At 49.1% G+C, this 15,569-nt stretch overlaps 1 protein-coding gene across 4 annotated transcripts in view; it reads right to left on the bottom strand.

Annotated features, from left to right (window-relative positions):
- The window catches only part of DIP2C (disco interacting protein 2 homolog C), a 294,165-nt gene extending 292,489 nt beyond the window's left edge, over positions 1–1,676 (bottom strand). For 2 of the 4 annotated variants that reach the window (XM_070801127.1, XM_070801129.1), the window contains exon 1: positions 1,435–1,635. In XM_070801127.1, the coding sequence (XP_070657228.1) occupies positions 1,435–1,519 (85 nt within the window). In that variant the 5' untranslated portion in view covers positions 1,520–1,635. Of the gene's footprint in view, positions 1–1,434 lie in introns of all 4 variants that reach the window. The other 2 variants (XM_070801128.1, XM_070801126.1) reach the window with 2 other exon arrangements.
- Between the last annotated feature and the right edge of the window lie 13,893 nt (positions 1,677–15,569).

The raw sequence follows: 15,569 nt of genomic DNA, 5'->3' as shown, positions 1-15,569 counted from the left end.
GAAGCCAAAGAACTTGGGCAAATATTCTCTAGTGGGTCCTGCGCCCCTCCAAGCCACCTGTCCACACAGAACTCCTTACCCACCAGTGTGGACTAAGCTCTGCTCCCCAGCTGAGCTCGGCACTGAGGTCCAGCAGTGCCTGCACCCCTTCAGCCCCTCAGAGAGCGGCTGCTGAGCAGAGTCCAGGAAACATCTCCTGTGGGACAGCTGAGCATCACAGAGCCCCCAAGGATCCCGAACATGAAACAGAAGCCTTCCAGAGAGCACCATCTGAAGAGGCACCTCACCCAGGCCCCCACCTTTATCACCTCCTTCCCCCCGAAAGTGTTAAAAGGGAAAACATCAGGTCAACACCAGTTTCTCCCAGCTGATGAAAACTGGCACCAGTGAATCTACTTTTTGGCTGCCAGCCCCACAAAACCATTACACACACACACACACACACACACACACACACACACACACACACGAGTTCACTACTAAACTGCTCCAAATATAAATTTGAGAGGACACGGCCTCTCTCCACCCCGAGTGTATTAGTGGCCTTCCCAGGGTGGGCCGGGTGAATTCTAAATCTATAGTCAACATTCAACATTTCGGAACTTTTAGTGGGTTTTATAAAAAGATATAGCAAACCCCGATCTAAAACTTATGACAGCTGAGCACATGATCCCGGCCTTAAGAGAAAATGAGAAACCGTATATAACACTCCATGAAATCACTGTAGCGAATCTGTCACAAATTGGAAGCATGAGCCGCTGGGAACGCGGCACAGACCCGGCCTGTCGGAGGGGGCTCTCCAGTCCCAGCCAACCTTCGCGTCCAGCGCACGGAAACAATAGCGGTGCTGGCCGGTCCAGGCCAGACGCCGCGGACCCCGCGATTAGACCCTCAAGTCCAACGACAAGTTTCGCATTAGAACCAGGCCAGCGGCGCCTCAGGCCGCGCGTCGCGGAACCGCCCCCGGCCCGGTCGCGGTGGGCAGCGCTCGGACGCGCACCAAGGACACAGCCCGGTCCACCAGGCCGCGCGCGAGGCCGCCCCGGCCCGCGGCCCGCCCTGCGCCCCCGGCCCGCGGCCCGTCCTGCGGCCCCAGCGGCGCCTCAGCCCGCGTCGCGCCCTGCGCCCCTGGCCCGCGGCCCGTCCTGCGCCCCAAGCCCCGGGCCCGTCCTGCGCCCCTGGCCCAGGCCTGCCCTGCGTACCAAGCCCCAGGCCCGTCCTGCGCCCCCGGCCCGAGGCTCGCCCTGCGCCCCAAGCCACAGGCCCGCCCTGCGGCCCCGGACCCCCAGAACCCCTCAGGGCCCCCGGCCCCGGCGCCGGGACCGCGGCGGACGACGCAGAGCCGCAGGGCGGGGGCCGCTCTCGCCCTGCGCCGGGACCCCCGCCCGCCCGGGCCCCGTGACAGCGCGGCCGGCCGAGCGCCGGGCCTGTTACCTTCCGACAGCTCCAGCTCCAGCTCGGCCAGCCGGGCGCGCACCTCCAGGGGCAGCGCCATGCCCTCCAGGCTGCGGTCCGCCATGCTCGCGCCGCCCCCGCCCGCGCCGGCCTCCCTTTGTTCCAGGCCGCGGTCTCGCCGCTCCTCGCGCCCCGCGGACCCGCACCGAGCGGCGGCAGGCCGGGCGGCGGCGCAGCGCGCTCCTCCCCGGCGCCTCCCCCGCGCGCCCCGGCTCGCCGGCCCCGCGCCCGCGCCCCCGGCCCGCCCGGAGCGCGCCCGCCCCGCTGCACCGGCCGCTCCGCGGAGCGCGCGCGAGGCGAGGGCGCGCACGGGGGGAGGGGGGCGGGGCGCGCGCACACATGGGGCGGGGCGCGCGCACGGTGGGGACGGGGGCGGAGCGCGCTCCCGGGGCCCGGGCGCGCGCACCGGCGCAGCGGGCCTCCCCACCCAGCCCGGCCCCCGCCCTCCCCCGCCCTCCCCGGGCCCGAGGCAGAAAATGACCGGCTGGAGCCCCGGCCTCTGCGTTCCGGGTCTTTGCGGGCTGATTTTTTTTTTTTTAATAAATGCGCCTGTGGGTTGGGGACAGGGGCCATGGAAAGAGGACCGGGTTTGAGGTTCCTAACTCCCTCAGCTGTAGGCCCTGGGGCCACAGTCAGGGCTCGGCCTCGGCTCAGGCCCCACCGTGAGGCCGAGGAGGAGGGGTGTCCCCGATCCCCACGTGTGCTGGCAGACCGCGCGCACGCCCGCCCCTAGCGCGTCCTCTCCCGGGGCCCCGGTTCCCGGCAGGTCGCTCGTCTCTCTCGCTGCCACCGCAGCGCTGTCACCTCTCGGGCATCAGCAGTCTGGGCCTCCAGTCTTGGCGGTCTGGGGCGGCCAGCTCACCCCTCCGACTGTCCACCTGAATAACCTCGCCCAGACGCCTCCAAACCCAGAATCCGCACACCAGCCCCTCCTCCTGGCTACTGGTGGCTTCCACCGTTCTCCCAGGGAGCGAGGCTAGGAAGAGTCCGGGGTCTGTCCTCCTCGGTCGTCCGCGCAGCCTCTACTCCTTGGGCCCCTCGAAGCTCTCGCGGGTCACTGTCACCCGGCTCCCCTCCCACAGTTCAGCACCTCTGGCAGGCCCGGGTCATCCTCACGGCCTCCTCCTGGTGGTTCCCTCAACGCCAACCGCTTAACCCTGTGGCGCGGGAGTGACCTAAGTTGGCTCCGGAGAAACAGTGGCATTTCAGTGGCATTTATTCCCTTTCAAAAATAGGCAATTCAGTACTTCCTGTGCTGTCCACTGAATACACATCCACCCTCTGATCGGACACTCCAGTCTCTCCACTGCCTGGCCCCAACCCACAACCACCCCCCTGCCACGAACACACACACCCAAGTGCTGGTTCCTGAAGACCTGATAGCCTTCACCCAAGTGCCCCCTTCTCCACCCTCAGGCTCCCAGGCGTCCCTATTATCAACACTAGGAAAACCTCTCTTCCCTACACCCATCCTCCCACTACCTTATCTGCTTATCTCTGCCTTATCTTCTTGGCCTTTGTTTATCCTTCTCATTCAGTTCAGTCCATCAGTTGTGTCCCACTCTTTGCGACCCCATGAATCACAGCACTCCAGGCCTCCCTGTCCATCACCAACTCCCGGAGTTCACTCAAACTCATGTCCATCGAGTCGGTGATGCCATCCAGCCATCTCATCCTCTGTCGTCCCCTTCTCCTCCTGCCCCCAATCCTTCCCAGCATCAGGGTCTTTTCCAATGAGTCAACTCTTCACGTGAGGTGGCCAAAGTATTGCAGTTTCAGCCTCAGCATCAGTTCTTCCAATGAACACCCAGGACTGATCTCCTTTAGGATGGACTGGTTGGATCTCCTTGCAGTCCAAGGGACTCTCAAGAGTCTTCTCCAACACCACAGTTCAAAAGCATCAATTTTTCAGTGCTCAGCCTTCTTCACAGTCCAACTCTCACATCCATACATGACCACTGGAAAAACCATAGCCTTGAGTAGACGGACCTTTGTTGGCAAAGTAATGTCTCTGCTTTTGAATATGCTATCTAGGTTGGTCATAGCTTTCCTTCCAAGAAGTAAGCGTCTTTTAATTTCATGGCTGCAATCACCATCTGCAGTGATTTTGGAGCCCCAAAAAATAAAGTCTGACACTGTTTCCACTGTCTCCCCATCTATTTCCCATGAAGTGATGGGACCAGATGCCATGATCTTAGTTTTCCGAATGTTGAGCTTTAAGCCAACTTTTTCACTCTCCTCTTTCACTTTCATCAAGAGGCTTTTTAGTTCCTCTTCACTTTCTGTCATAAGGGTGGTGTCATCTGCATATCTGAGGTGATTGATATTTCTCCCGGCAATCTTGATTCCAGCTTGTGCTTCTTCCAGCCCAGCGTTTCTCATGATGTACTCTGCATAGAAGTTAAATAAGCAAGGTGACAATATACAGCCTTGATGTACTCCTTTTCCTATTTGGAACCAGTCTGTTGTTCCATGTCCAGTTCTAACTGTTGCTTCCTGACCTGCATATAGGTTTCTCAAGAGGCAGGTCAGGTGGTCTGGTATTCCCATCTCTTTCAGAATTTTCCACAGTTTATTGTGATCCACACAGTCAAAGGTTTTGGCATAGTCAATAAAGCAGAAATAGATGTTTTTCTGGAACTCTCTTCCTTTTCCATGATCCAGCGGATGTTGGCAATTTGATCTCTGGTTCCTCTGCCTTTTCTAAAAGCAGCTTGAACATCTGGAAGTTCGCAGTTCACATATTGCTGAAGCCTGGCTTGGAGAATTTTGAGCATTACTTTACTAGCGTGTGAGATGAGTGCAATTGTGTCGTAGTTTGAACATTCTTTGGCATTGCCTTTCTTTGGGATTGGAATGAAAACTGACCTTTTCCAGTCCTGTGGCCACTGCTGAGTTTCCCAAATTTGCTGGCATATTGAGTGCAGCACTTTCACAGCATCATCTTTCAGGATTTGAAATAGCTCCACTGGAATTCCATCAGCTCCACTAGCTTTGTTTGTAATGATGCTTTCTAAAGCCTACTTGACTTCACATTCCAGGATGTCTGGCTCTGGGTGAGTGATCACACCATTGTGGTTATCTTGGACATGAAAATCTTTTTTGTACAATTCTTCTGTGTAGTCTTGCCACCTCTTCTTAATATCTTCTGCTTCTGTTAGGTCCATACCATTTCTGTCCTTTATCGAGCCCATCTTTGCATGAAATGTTCCCTTGGTATCTCTAATTTTCTTGAAGAGATCTCTAGTCTTTCCCATTCTGTTGTTTTCCTCTATTTCTTTGCATTGATCGCTGTGGAAGGCTTTCTTCTCTCTCCTTGCTGTTCTTTGGAACTCTGCAGTCAGATGCTTATATCTTTCCTTTTCTCCTTTGCTTTTCCCTTCTCTTCTTTTCACAGCTATTTGTAAGGCCTCCTCAGACAGCCATTTTGCTTTTTTGCATTTCTTTTCCATGGGGATGGTCTTGATCCCTGTCTCCTGTACAATGTCATGAACCTCCGTCCATTGTTCATCAGGTACTCTGTCTATCAGATCTAGTCCCTTAAATCTATTTCTCACTTCTACTGTATAATCATAAGGGATTTGATTTAGGTCATACCTGAATGGTCTAGTGGTTTTCCCCATTTTCTTCAATTTAAGTCTGAATTTGGCAATAAGGAGATCTGAGCCACAGTCAGCTCCTGGTCTTATTTTTGCTGACTGTATAGAGCTTCTCCACCTTTGGCTGCAAAGAATATAATCAATCTGATTTTGGTGTTGACCATCTGGTGATGTCCATGTGTAAAGTCTTCTCTTGTGTTGTTGGAAAAGGGTGTTTGTTTAACCAGTGTGTTCTCTTGGCAAAACTCTATTAGCCTTTGCCCTGCTTCATTCCGTATTCCAAGGCCAAATTTGTCTGTTACTCCAGGTGTTTCTTGACTTCCTACTTTTGCATTCCTGTCCCCTATAATGAAAAGGACATCTTTTTTGGGTGTTAGTTCTAAAAGGTCTTGTAGGTCTTCATAGCATTGTTCAACTTGAGCTTCTTTAGCATTACTGGTTGGGGCATAGGCTTGGATTACTGTGATATTGAATGGTTTGCCTTGGAAACGAACAGAGATCATTCTGTCGTTTTTGAGATTGCATCCAAGTACTGCATTTCAAACTCTTTTGTTGACCATGATGGCTACCCCATTTCTTCTAAGGGATTCTTGCTCACAGTAGTAGATATAATGGTCATCTGAGTTAAATTCACCTATTCCAGTCCATTTTAGTTTGCTGATTCCTAGAATGTCGACGTTCACTCTTGCCATCTCCTGTTTGACCACTTCCAATTTCCCTTGATTCATGGAGCTGACATTCCAGGTTCCTATGCAATATTGCTCTTTACAGCATCGGACCTTGCTTCTATCACCAGTCGCATCCACAACTGGGTATTGTTTTTGCTTTGGCTCCATCCCTTCATTCTTTCTGGAGTTATTTCTCCACTGATCTCCAGTAGCATATTGGACACCTACCAACCCAGGGTGTTCCCCTTTCATTATCCTATGATTTTGCCCTTTCATACTGTTCATTAGCCCAAGTGAAAGCTCTGGGGACAAGTACCAAGCCTTCCTCCTCTTTGTTCTTCTGGGGCCAGGACAGCAGTGACCACTATAGCGCTGTGGGCACTCCTCACACCGGATCCACTGATCTCACATGAAACTGGTGAACCCCAAGCACCTGTGCTCTGTGGTCTGGGATGTGGATTCACTGGACTGTGGCCAGCTGCACCCCCCATCCCCCCGAGTCTCTCCCCATCATGATGACACATCCCCAAGGCAGAAAGCCTCCAGGAGGATCTGGGGCTACAGGCAAAGAAAGGCCTTAGAAAAATAAAACACAACAGAGCCAGGACTCAGACCCCAGTCTGCAGAGCAGAGCTCTGGGCTCACTCCATGACAGCACACTGGGTCTGACAGCCACACCATGTGTCAGTCAGTCCAGGGCCGATGGTGTCAGAATAAAGTGTGTTCTTTCCTAATTCCTGGGTGGTTCCAAAGAAGACACTGTGTTGCACTACTCACACACACATGATCATCTACCTAGATTCTGAGCGGTGTGTCTTCATACAGTTTGTATGACTGCTGAGTACAAGAATGGTGGGAGAAGGCTCATGGCACTTCCAGTGGCCCGAGAGACATCTTTGTCTGAAGTCCTGCCCCATCCTCAAAACACCTATGTCTGAGATCAAACTCCTCACTCTGTTCTCAGTCTAGAGCAGCCACTCTTTCTCCTGGTGTCTGTGCTGAGTCAAGCCCATTGTCAGGCTTCAGTAACAACCACCTGCAGCGTTTCCCAGCCCACCAACCCCGACCCCAAACCCACAGGCCCACTGCCACGGCCTGTCAGACCCTCACAGCCCCAACCCTGTTTTCCCCCTTTGAATCTTTTCTCCTGTAGCTGCCATGGGTTACAGTCCCCTTGCTCCACAACCTGTGACAGCTCTCCGCCTGCAAACAAAAGAGCTCCTTGTTTTGACACTGAAGGCTTCACAGACATAACACTTCTTTCCCTACTTCCTGTCCGGGGCTCCCTGAACACACCTGCTTCACCTGGGAAATCCTGATTTGTCTGTGGGGTTCCTCCTCTACTTGTGTCCCTTTTGCTGATATGTGCCTCTCGTTACCTCTCCCTGTTCTCCGAGTCACAGTCACAAGACAGATTTTACCAATCCAAGTGCAGCTTCAAATATCACTTCTTCCAGGAAGCCTTCCTTCATCTCCCACCTGAAACTACACATATCTCTTTTTCTACTTGTTCCTCCCAGGGCTTGCAGCTCATGTGTGCATCTTAAAAAAGTGTCAGTTCCCCAGTTATATCCAACTCTTTGCAATCCCATGGACTGTAGCCTGCCAGGCTCCTCTGCCCATGGGATTCTCCAGGCAGGAATACTGGAGTGGATTGCCATGCCCTCCTCCAGGGAATCCTCCCAACCCAAGGACTGAACCTGGGTCTCCTGTATTGCAGGCACATTATTTACCATCTTGAGCCACCAGGGAAGACACATGCGTTTTACTGGGCAAGTAGTCCACCGTGATCCTCCCACTGTGCTGAATGACAATGTAAGCGGCACACGGTCCTCAAGATGCAGTTCCGCTCTGGGCTCTCTCACCTTCTTCTATACCAGTCCTGGCTCAGCAATCACTGGGCTTAGTGAAAACCTAGTTATGCTTTGTGTGACTACACGTATGAAAACCTGGTTTGAGTGGATGTCGAGGTGGGCATAATAACACCCAACAGAGGGTTATTAGAATGAACTGAATGACCACTGGGGGCTACATGCTTCCACAGCTCCCAGAAGCCCCAAGATCCCATCCTCAGAGCTGCACCTGTGGACAGTGGTCATTTCTCTTCAGAAAGCCACTGTGACCTCTGAAGACTGCTGCTTGGGAGGAGTGAGACAGCACTGCACACCAGCACGGCTTAATTTGTGAAATAAGCCAGTTTTTGCATAACAAATCCCAGAGGGTCTGAGAGGCGGTGCTAAGCGTGAAGGCGGCCCACAGCCTGGAGGGAAGCTGACACAGGACACATGAGCTGGCCTTGCTCCTCCACAGGCTGAGTTCCAGAGTTCCACGGTGGCAGTGACAGAGCGATAATTAAGTGACTGACCCCAACAGCCTGCATGGAAGGCCTCTGTCTGTATCTTGTTTGACCGTGGGCTCTGGGTGATTTGCACTACTCTGCCTCACCCAGCATCTCATGTCAATTTTTTTTTCTATTTCACTGAATTCCAAGCAAATTCTGGATGAAAACTTCATTACTTATGTGTAACTGGGCTCTGGACTCAAGGAAACCTGATTGGGGTAGAAGAGGGGTGTTGTGACTCAGGTGTGCGTGGGGGCAGGGCCTGTGGATTAATGAGGTAACCTGCAGGTGACACCCCCAGTTGGCTCACACCTTCACCTCTAAGCCTTGTTCCTGATGAGAGCTAATTGTCTCACTTCTCATCAGATTTGTGCAGAACTGGTTCATGTCATGCTCTCTCTCCTAGGAATCCCAGTTCCATGAAGTTTTCCCCTTTTCCAAAGTGGCCAAGAAGAGCTGGTTGTCAAGCACTCTGGTCAGATTCTCCAAGTCCCTCATAATTCATGTTATGACAGAAAACCCACTTAAACTGGAACTTCCCTACAGAACTATGCCTGGCAATTTATATTTTCAGTTATATTTCATTTTGGCCTTAACTATATTAGAAATTCAGCTTGGGTAGAAACTTAGGTTTAAAGAAAGAACAAACATGAGTAATGTGACACAGAAAGTCCAGGTTTAATGAATTAGTACTTGGAAAGCACCTTGAATCTTTGAATGAAACTTTTCTATGCATGAAAGAGATCATTAACATTTTTGTGACTTTTTTTCACATCACTATAGAATTAACTACATAATGTGAATGTGGACTGAATTCTCTGAACTACACATGTGTGTGTGTTGTTACGGATACTGTCTTCCTCTGGAATTAAGGGTTATCCAATCTATTCTCATAAGAACAAGTATACCCATGAAACAGAGGAACAAGAAGGAACCCCACAGAATCTCACAGCAAAATTAATCTAATCCTACATATCATTTTTGGAAGTGCTAAGAATTCAACTTTGAGTCCAAGGGAAAACAAGAGTGTGAAATTTATCTTGGACAAATAGCCTGAGTGTCTCTTTGTATTTGTTATTACAAATTGATACACAATTATCAGTAATGTAACAACTTCTGATCATTTTAGTGAATTACAATCACTTGTGCTAATAGCAATGTGACTAGCACAAAACAACAAACTTTTCAAAAATTACTGTGTTTGGTCTTAAATGGCATCATGTTTTCACAGCATACTTCCTTTACCTGTTATGACCGACCACTGTTTGGTTTAATTAGGGTAATGTTCGCTCCCAGAACTCATGGCTGAGACAAGTGACACACAGGCTTTTTAAAAAAATATATTTTACCACGTGTTCTAAGATATAAGACTTTATTGGATGTTTGAAACATAAGATTTTGAAGTAGAAGAGAAGGGAGTGGTTGACAACTAAAATTTTGCATCAAAAATCCACAAAGTGGAACAGCACCCTAAAACAAAGTTGTAAAAGTGACCTCATCCCTTCTAAATGGAGACTCATCATACACAGAAAGTCAAAAGCATCAACTGATGCTTTTGAACTGTGGTGTTGGAGAAGACTCTTGAGAGTCCTTTGGACTGCAAGGAGATCAAACCAGTCCATCCTAACAGAAATCAGTCCTGAATATTCATTGGAAGGACTGATGCTGAAGCTCCAATACTTTGGCCACCTGATGCGAAGAACTGACTCATTGGTAAAAACTCTGATGCTGGGAGAGATTGAAGACAGGAGGAGAAGGGGACAACAGAGGATGAGATGGTTGGATGGCATCACTGACTCGATGGACATGAGTTTTAGCAAGTTCCAGGAGTTGGTGTTGGGCAGGGAAGCCTGGCATGCTGCAGTCCATGGGGTTGCAAAGTCTGACATGACTGAGCAACTGAACTGAACCAAACACACAGAGTCAGGCACATTCCTGAAGGGCATATACTTTGCCAAGAAAAACTCCACACAAGGCTTGCAAGTGGAGTCTAAAGATTCAATTGTGTAAAATGCAGAATCTTGTTATTGTGAAGTTAATTAAAAGCAGTGCTTTTCAGTCAGTCTGTATGAGCTCACACACACACTCAATGCAAGTAAATAAAAAAATAAGATTGAGCTGTTGACACTGTTCACTGCTGACCACGTGCTGCTCTGTGGGTCCCAACGACTGTGGGGCCTGGGCACCCTGGCACACCCACCCTGAACTAGGGGACAAGCCTTATGCTCTGATGGCAATGGGCAGAACCGGAGAGGGTGAACCAGCAGAGCACAGCCGGAGCCCAGTCTCCAGGGAGGTATTGCCTGGGTCAGACTGAGGCTCCAGCATCGTGCTGTGCTCACAGCTGAGTAGGTGGACCGGGTGCTGCAGGGCGGAGTCCCAGGAAGCAGGGCCTCTGGGGAGGGAGCACATCAGAGCAGGGGAAGAGCAGGCCTCAGCGGGCTGGCCCACGGACAGCCCTGCAGCAGGGGTCACTAGGTCGCTGACCTGCACTGGGGACCCACTACCAATTTGTCCCATCAAGAAGGTAACGTGTTGTGATCCACCAGCAGCAACACTTACAGCCCATGCAGTGCTCTGGGTGGCACTCTGTCCCCACGATGTCTGTGGGATCACTGCTGACTCGGCTGGAGCTACTCCATCCACCCTGGAGCTGGTCGGGGCAGACAGATCACAGGAAGTCAGGAACCTTCAGGGTGGCAAACCTGGACTTCAAGATTGAGTATTTGGGGTTTTTTTCTGTATGTTAATATACTTTGGGTTTTATTTTTAGTAAATCAAAGAATTATTAAAAATGACATCCTTTGCTTTGCATGGGGTCATGAAGGATTTCATACAATGCCCATCATTCATGGAAATTTTTACAAAGTGATGGGCATGAGGCTTGTGCTGAATGCTGTATAAGATGTGGTTTGCGCTTCTGGAAACTCACAGGCCTGCAGCAGGTGGCCTGAGCCCAGGACGGGTACAAGCGGCAGGCGAGCTTCTCCTCGGGCCTTCCTGGTCTGCTGATTGCCCAGTGCCTCGCCCAGCTGCACCAAGTCCCCTTGGCCTTTCGAGCACAGGCGGGCCTCTCATCTTCCAACCTCTCCTCACTGACCCCGGGGGTGGGGGTCAGGACCCTGGGATGTCTCGCTCTCTGCACAAGTTCCTGAGATCTGTCTGCTCCGAGTGCCTCTCAGCCCCACCCTGGCCTCGGCTGGAGACAAGCTGGTGCCCTTCAGAGCCCCCACGGAGAACGCCTCACCCTCGGCTCTCACCACGCAGTCGTGTTGAGGCCTCGGACCTCTTGAGAATCTGACCTGAAGTGGAACGAGCCATGACCTTGCTTACGGTTCATAAAGTTCTAGACCAAACATCTGTGCCCGCCCACCGCAAGCACCCAGGCTGCAGGGAGGGGCCTGAACATCTTGTACCCGCCGGACTCCCCAGAGCTGCGTCCTGGGCACCCTCTCTATCCCAGCAGGCATCCGCCCATCGGTGGTCTCAGCCTGCGGGGAGAGGAGGGTGTGCGTGCAACCACAGAACAGAGGGCAATGCACCTCTGAAGAAGGCGGCGGAGGAGGAAGTTGACTTGGAAAGCCCACTAAATCTCCAGGAGGAGCCTTGAGGTCTAACAGCGGCCGGCCAGTCCGGTGGAGACTGCTTCGCCCCCTTCATGGATGCACCGCGGTCGTTTCTCTCAGATGCTGAGTCTCCACAAAAGTGGATGAGGATGCTCTCAAGCACAGGAGAGACTGAAGACAGAAAGAGAAAGACGGTGAACAGAGGAAGACTCAGAGAAAGAACTGAGGCGGCAGCCGCAGGGGGCGGAGGACACACAGACAGACCAGCCACCATCTCAAGGACACACTCAGCAAGAACAGCGTCAGAACAGGACAGAGGACTCGTGGAGCAAAACACAAATACAGGCAGGTGAAAACTAACCATTTTTAAGATATCATAAAATTTTTAACTAGGGAAGCAAAATGGCAATTTGAAATGCTGCTATGGAAACTGGATCTTGGGTTCCTGGGGCTGCTGTAATGACATGGCCACACTGGGAGCTTAAAGCCAGGAAAACGTGCCATCTCACCTTCTGGAGGCAGAGGTCTGCACTCAGGGTGTCAGCTGGGAATGGGGACAGCAGTCCACAGCTTGTCCTGTGTCACTCCAGTCGCTGACTCCACCGTCACGCTGCTGTATGTCCTCCTCCCTCCATGTCTATCTCCAAATTTCCCCCTGTCATAAGACCACCAGTCACCAGATCAGGGCCACCCTCCTGACCTCACCTTTACCTGGCTGACTCTGCAAAGATCTTATTTCCATGTAAAGCCACTTTCTGAGGAACTGGGGGCTAGGAGGTCAACATACCTTCTTTAAGGGGATGCATTCAACTGAACATAATAGCTGTAGATATGGAGGGGGGAAGTCTAGATAAAAACTTCACATCTCAAAACTAAGAAATTAAAAAGGATTAAGTACTAAAGAGAAAGCTATGAAACAAATAGACCAGAACCGAACTGGGACTGAAGCAGTAAAAACCATTAGCAACATGGATATATATATATATACAACTTCAAAATGTTTTGAATAACAAAATATACTAAACTAAAACAAAAGCAATACAAGATGATTACAAGAGATTAGCTTTATTTCTAGCATAGGACAAATGGACAGCACACAGCAATTGACTCCGCTGACTGATAAGCCACTTTTCTTTGTCACTTAAAATAGCTTTAGCCTGTCTTAAGTCACATGAGTATTAAAGAGATGAACCCCGGCTCTGGTAGGGCCTCTGATTCACTTTTATTATAATGACACTGTTAGAGGTGAACGTGTCTCACCCCTGCAGTCTGACGGGCCGCCCATGGCTGGGCCCTGGCAAAACCCTCCGGCAGCTGCCTTGGGCTGGCAGGCTCCTCCACACGCAGAGTCTGCCTGCATTGGCCAGCATGCAGTGTGTGTCCCCCGCACACGGCTCATCCCCAAGAGGAACTGAGCCAACATCCTGATTGTGCTGTGTCTTCTTCCCACAGTCAGCTAAGACACTTTGCCCACTGAGGCAGAGCGTCCATGCACACGCGCACCTGTGTGTGTCTGTTTATAAACACAGGAAGCCTAGGAATGTTACATGAACAGAACCATGACACATGGAGGAAACACGAAGTATACGGAGATGTTTTTTCCTTAATAAAAAGTGAAAAGGATTAAAAATGGAATTGATAAAATCATTGCTGTTATGGATCTTGTATAAAATCTTAGTAAGAGACCACTGTAAGGGGTCGGGAATTCCCAGTGAGCGTCTCTCGTCCCATGATGCTTGTTTTTCAAGGCCTGAAAAGAATGTACCACATACTGTCCAATACTGTGGTCATCAATGGAGAGCAAGTCTGCTGTCACTTACTCTCTCCTGGCTGGTAACATTTCATAACACAATAATGTAAAGAGCAGTCCAAACTGTAGGAAAATATGAGGAATTTGGGGGAATGTTTCCAAAAAAATAACTGATACTAAATGAATGAACACAATGAAAGAGGTATGGAATTGAATTATTTTGGTGATGAATGCTATTTACACAGTCTGGATAATGTAAATTCTGAATACTGACATAAATGAAAAGCAATATATTACTATTTGGGGGGGAGGTGGAAAGAATAAGAGCCTAGAGAAAGTGGTAGTAAGAAATCTGTGTCCTCATCATGAAGCAGCCAACAAATAGCACCTAAAGATGAAAATTAAAGACACAGAACTGTAAGCTTACATTTACAAACGTAGAGGTAAACACCAAAAGAAATGCCTGAAGATCCAATTGTGCTTGGCTCTACATAGTAAGAAGAGATAAGTCTGATTACTGCTGTTTTTCATTAGGAGCTTAATTATACAAGTATATACTTTTATTGTGAAAGATAATATACACAGGAATGAGCATAAATGTTTCAGCATTTAACAAATATGTAGAAAGCCAACTAACTCTCAACTATGTTATAAAATTAATTTTCATTGGAAGTCTAATTTTTAAACATTTCTATGGAAAATATAATATGCAAAGAGTGAATAACACTTATAAGGCCAAGTAATTAAGAACTAAGTAAAGAAACTGAACATTGTTTATAGCCCAGAGGACTTTGCTGACTACAACACACTCATTCTGGCCAGAGCAGACCGTCCTCCAATCTCATACAATAACTCTGTCCTTGCTTTTCTTGAGCACTCTCACATACATCCCTAAAAAAAAACATTCAATTTTGCTTACTTTCAAACTTTATATAAATAGCATTATACTGTAAGTATAATTTTGTTTTATTTTTTATTCATTCAACTTTAGGTTTATAGATTCATTCATATTATTTCATGTAACCTACTTCTTGTTGGTTCTAAGCAAATATTTTTGAATGATTGTATCAGAGTTTATTGATCTATTCTACCATTCCACTGTTGATGGACATTTGAGTTATTTCCAGACGTGGGCTATGATGGAAAATACAATAATATATTTTAGTGTTGTATGATTACATTGTACACGTACATACCTGATACACTCTCATCCACCATACACTATATCCAGGTGAACAGAAGTGCACCTTTCCTCTGCTCTGACTCGCTCCTGCGCCATAGATGACTATGCATACGCAGACAGTCTTTTCTGTTTCACTTCTGTTTGTCTCTTTCTGCAGCAACACACCACGGTATTGATTTATTAGCTTCACAGAATCTATCCCTTCATGGATCACAGCCTTGTCATGGAGAAGGGGCTTGTGTAACTCAATGAAGCTATAAGCCATGCCGCGCAGGGCCACCCTAGATGCACAGTCATGGTGAAGAGCTTTGGAGGAGGGAATGGCAGCCCACTCCAATATTTTTGCCGCGAGAGCCCCAGAAGCAGAATGAACAGACTGAGGTCTCTCCTGCTTCTTGGTCTCCCCCTTCTATCCTCCCGTCTCCTCTTTTACAGCCTTGGCTCTTCTCTCTGGAACTATTTCCCAGGTTGGATTGTCTTGTCACCTGTCACTTCCCCAAATACCTCCTGGGGTTTGGAGTGGGAGTGTGCCGAGTACAGAGGTCAGTTTAGAGATGAATAACCTCTGCATTTTGAGTCTTCTATTCTGTAAACATGGCCTATTTTTATTGACACATAATGTCTTCCAATAAAGTTATGTAATTTTCCTCAAAAAAAGTCTTTCATATCACTTTCATATTTATCCTAATTGCTATTTTTGGATGCTTTGAAGTAGTAGAGTTTAAAATTATGTTTCTATTTGTTGCTTTTATATAAGTATAATGGAATTTTATACTTATTTCAGTTTTGGTGACTTAGTTATAACTTTCTTATTAGTTATAATATTTTATCTGTAAAAATGTTTCATTTAATACATATGGAATCTTTTTATCTGAAAACAACTATAGTTCAGTTTCTGCTTATCTAAGGCTCCTAGTCGTTACTTCTTTGTCTCAGTGTAGCAGCCAGGATCTCCTGCTCAGCTGAGTGGCAACGCTGACAGTGGTTATAGGAGGTATCCTCCTCTT

This window comes from Bos indicus, chromosome 13 (genome assembly GCF_029378745.1).
Source record: "Bos indicus isolate NIAB-ARS_2022 breed Sahiwal x Tharparkar chromosome 13, NIAB-ARS_B.indTharparkar_mat_pri_1.0, whole genome shotgun sequence".
Classification (NCBI taxonomy): Eukaryota; Metazoa; Chordata; class Mammalia; order Artiodactyla; family Bovidae; genus Bos; species Bos indicus.
The sequence above is the reverse complement of the archived record's forward strand: the minus strand, read 5'-3'. Positions and strand labels throughout refer to the sequence as shown.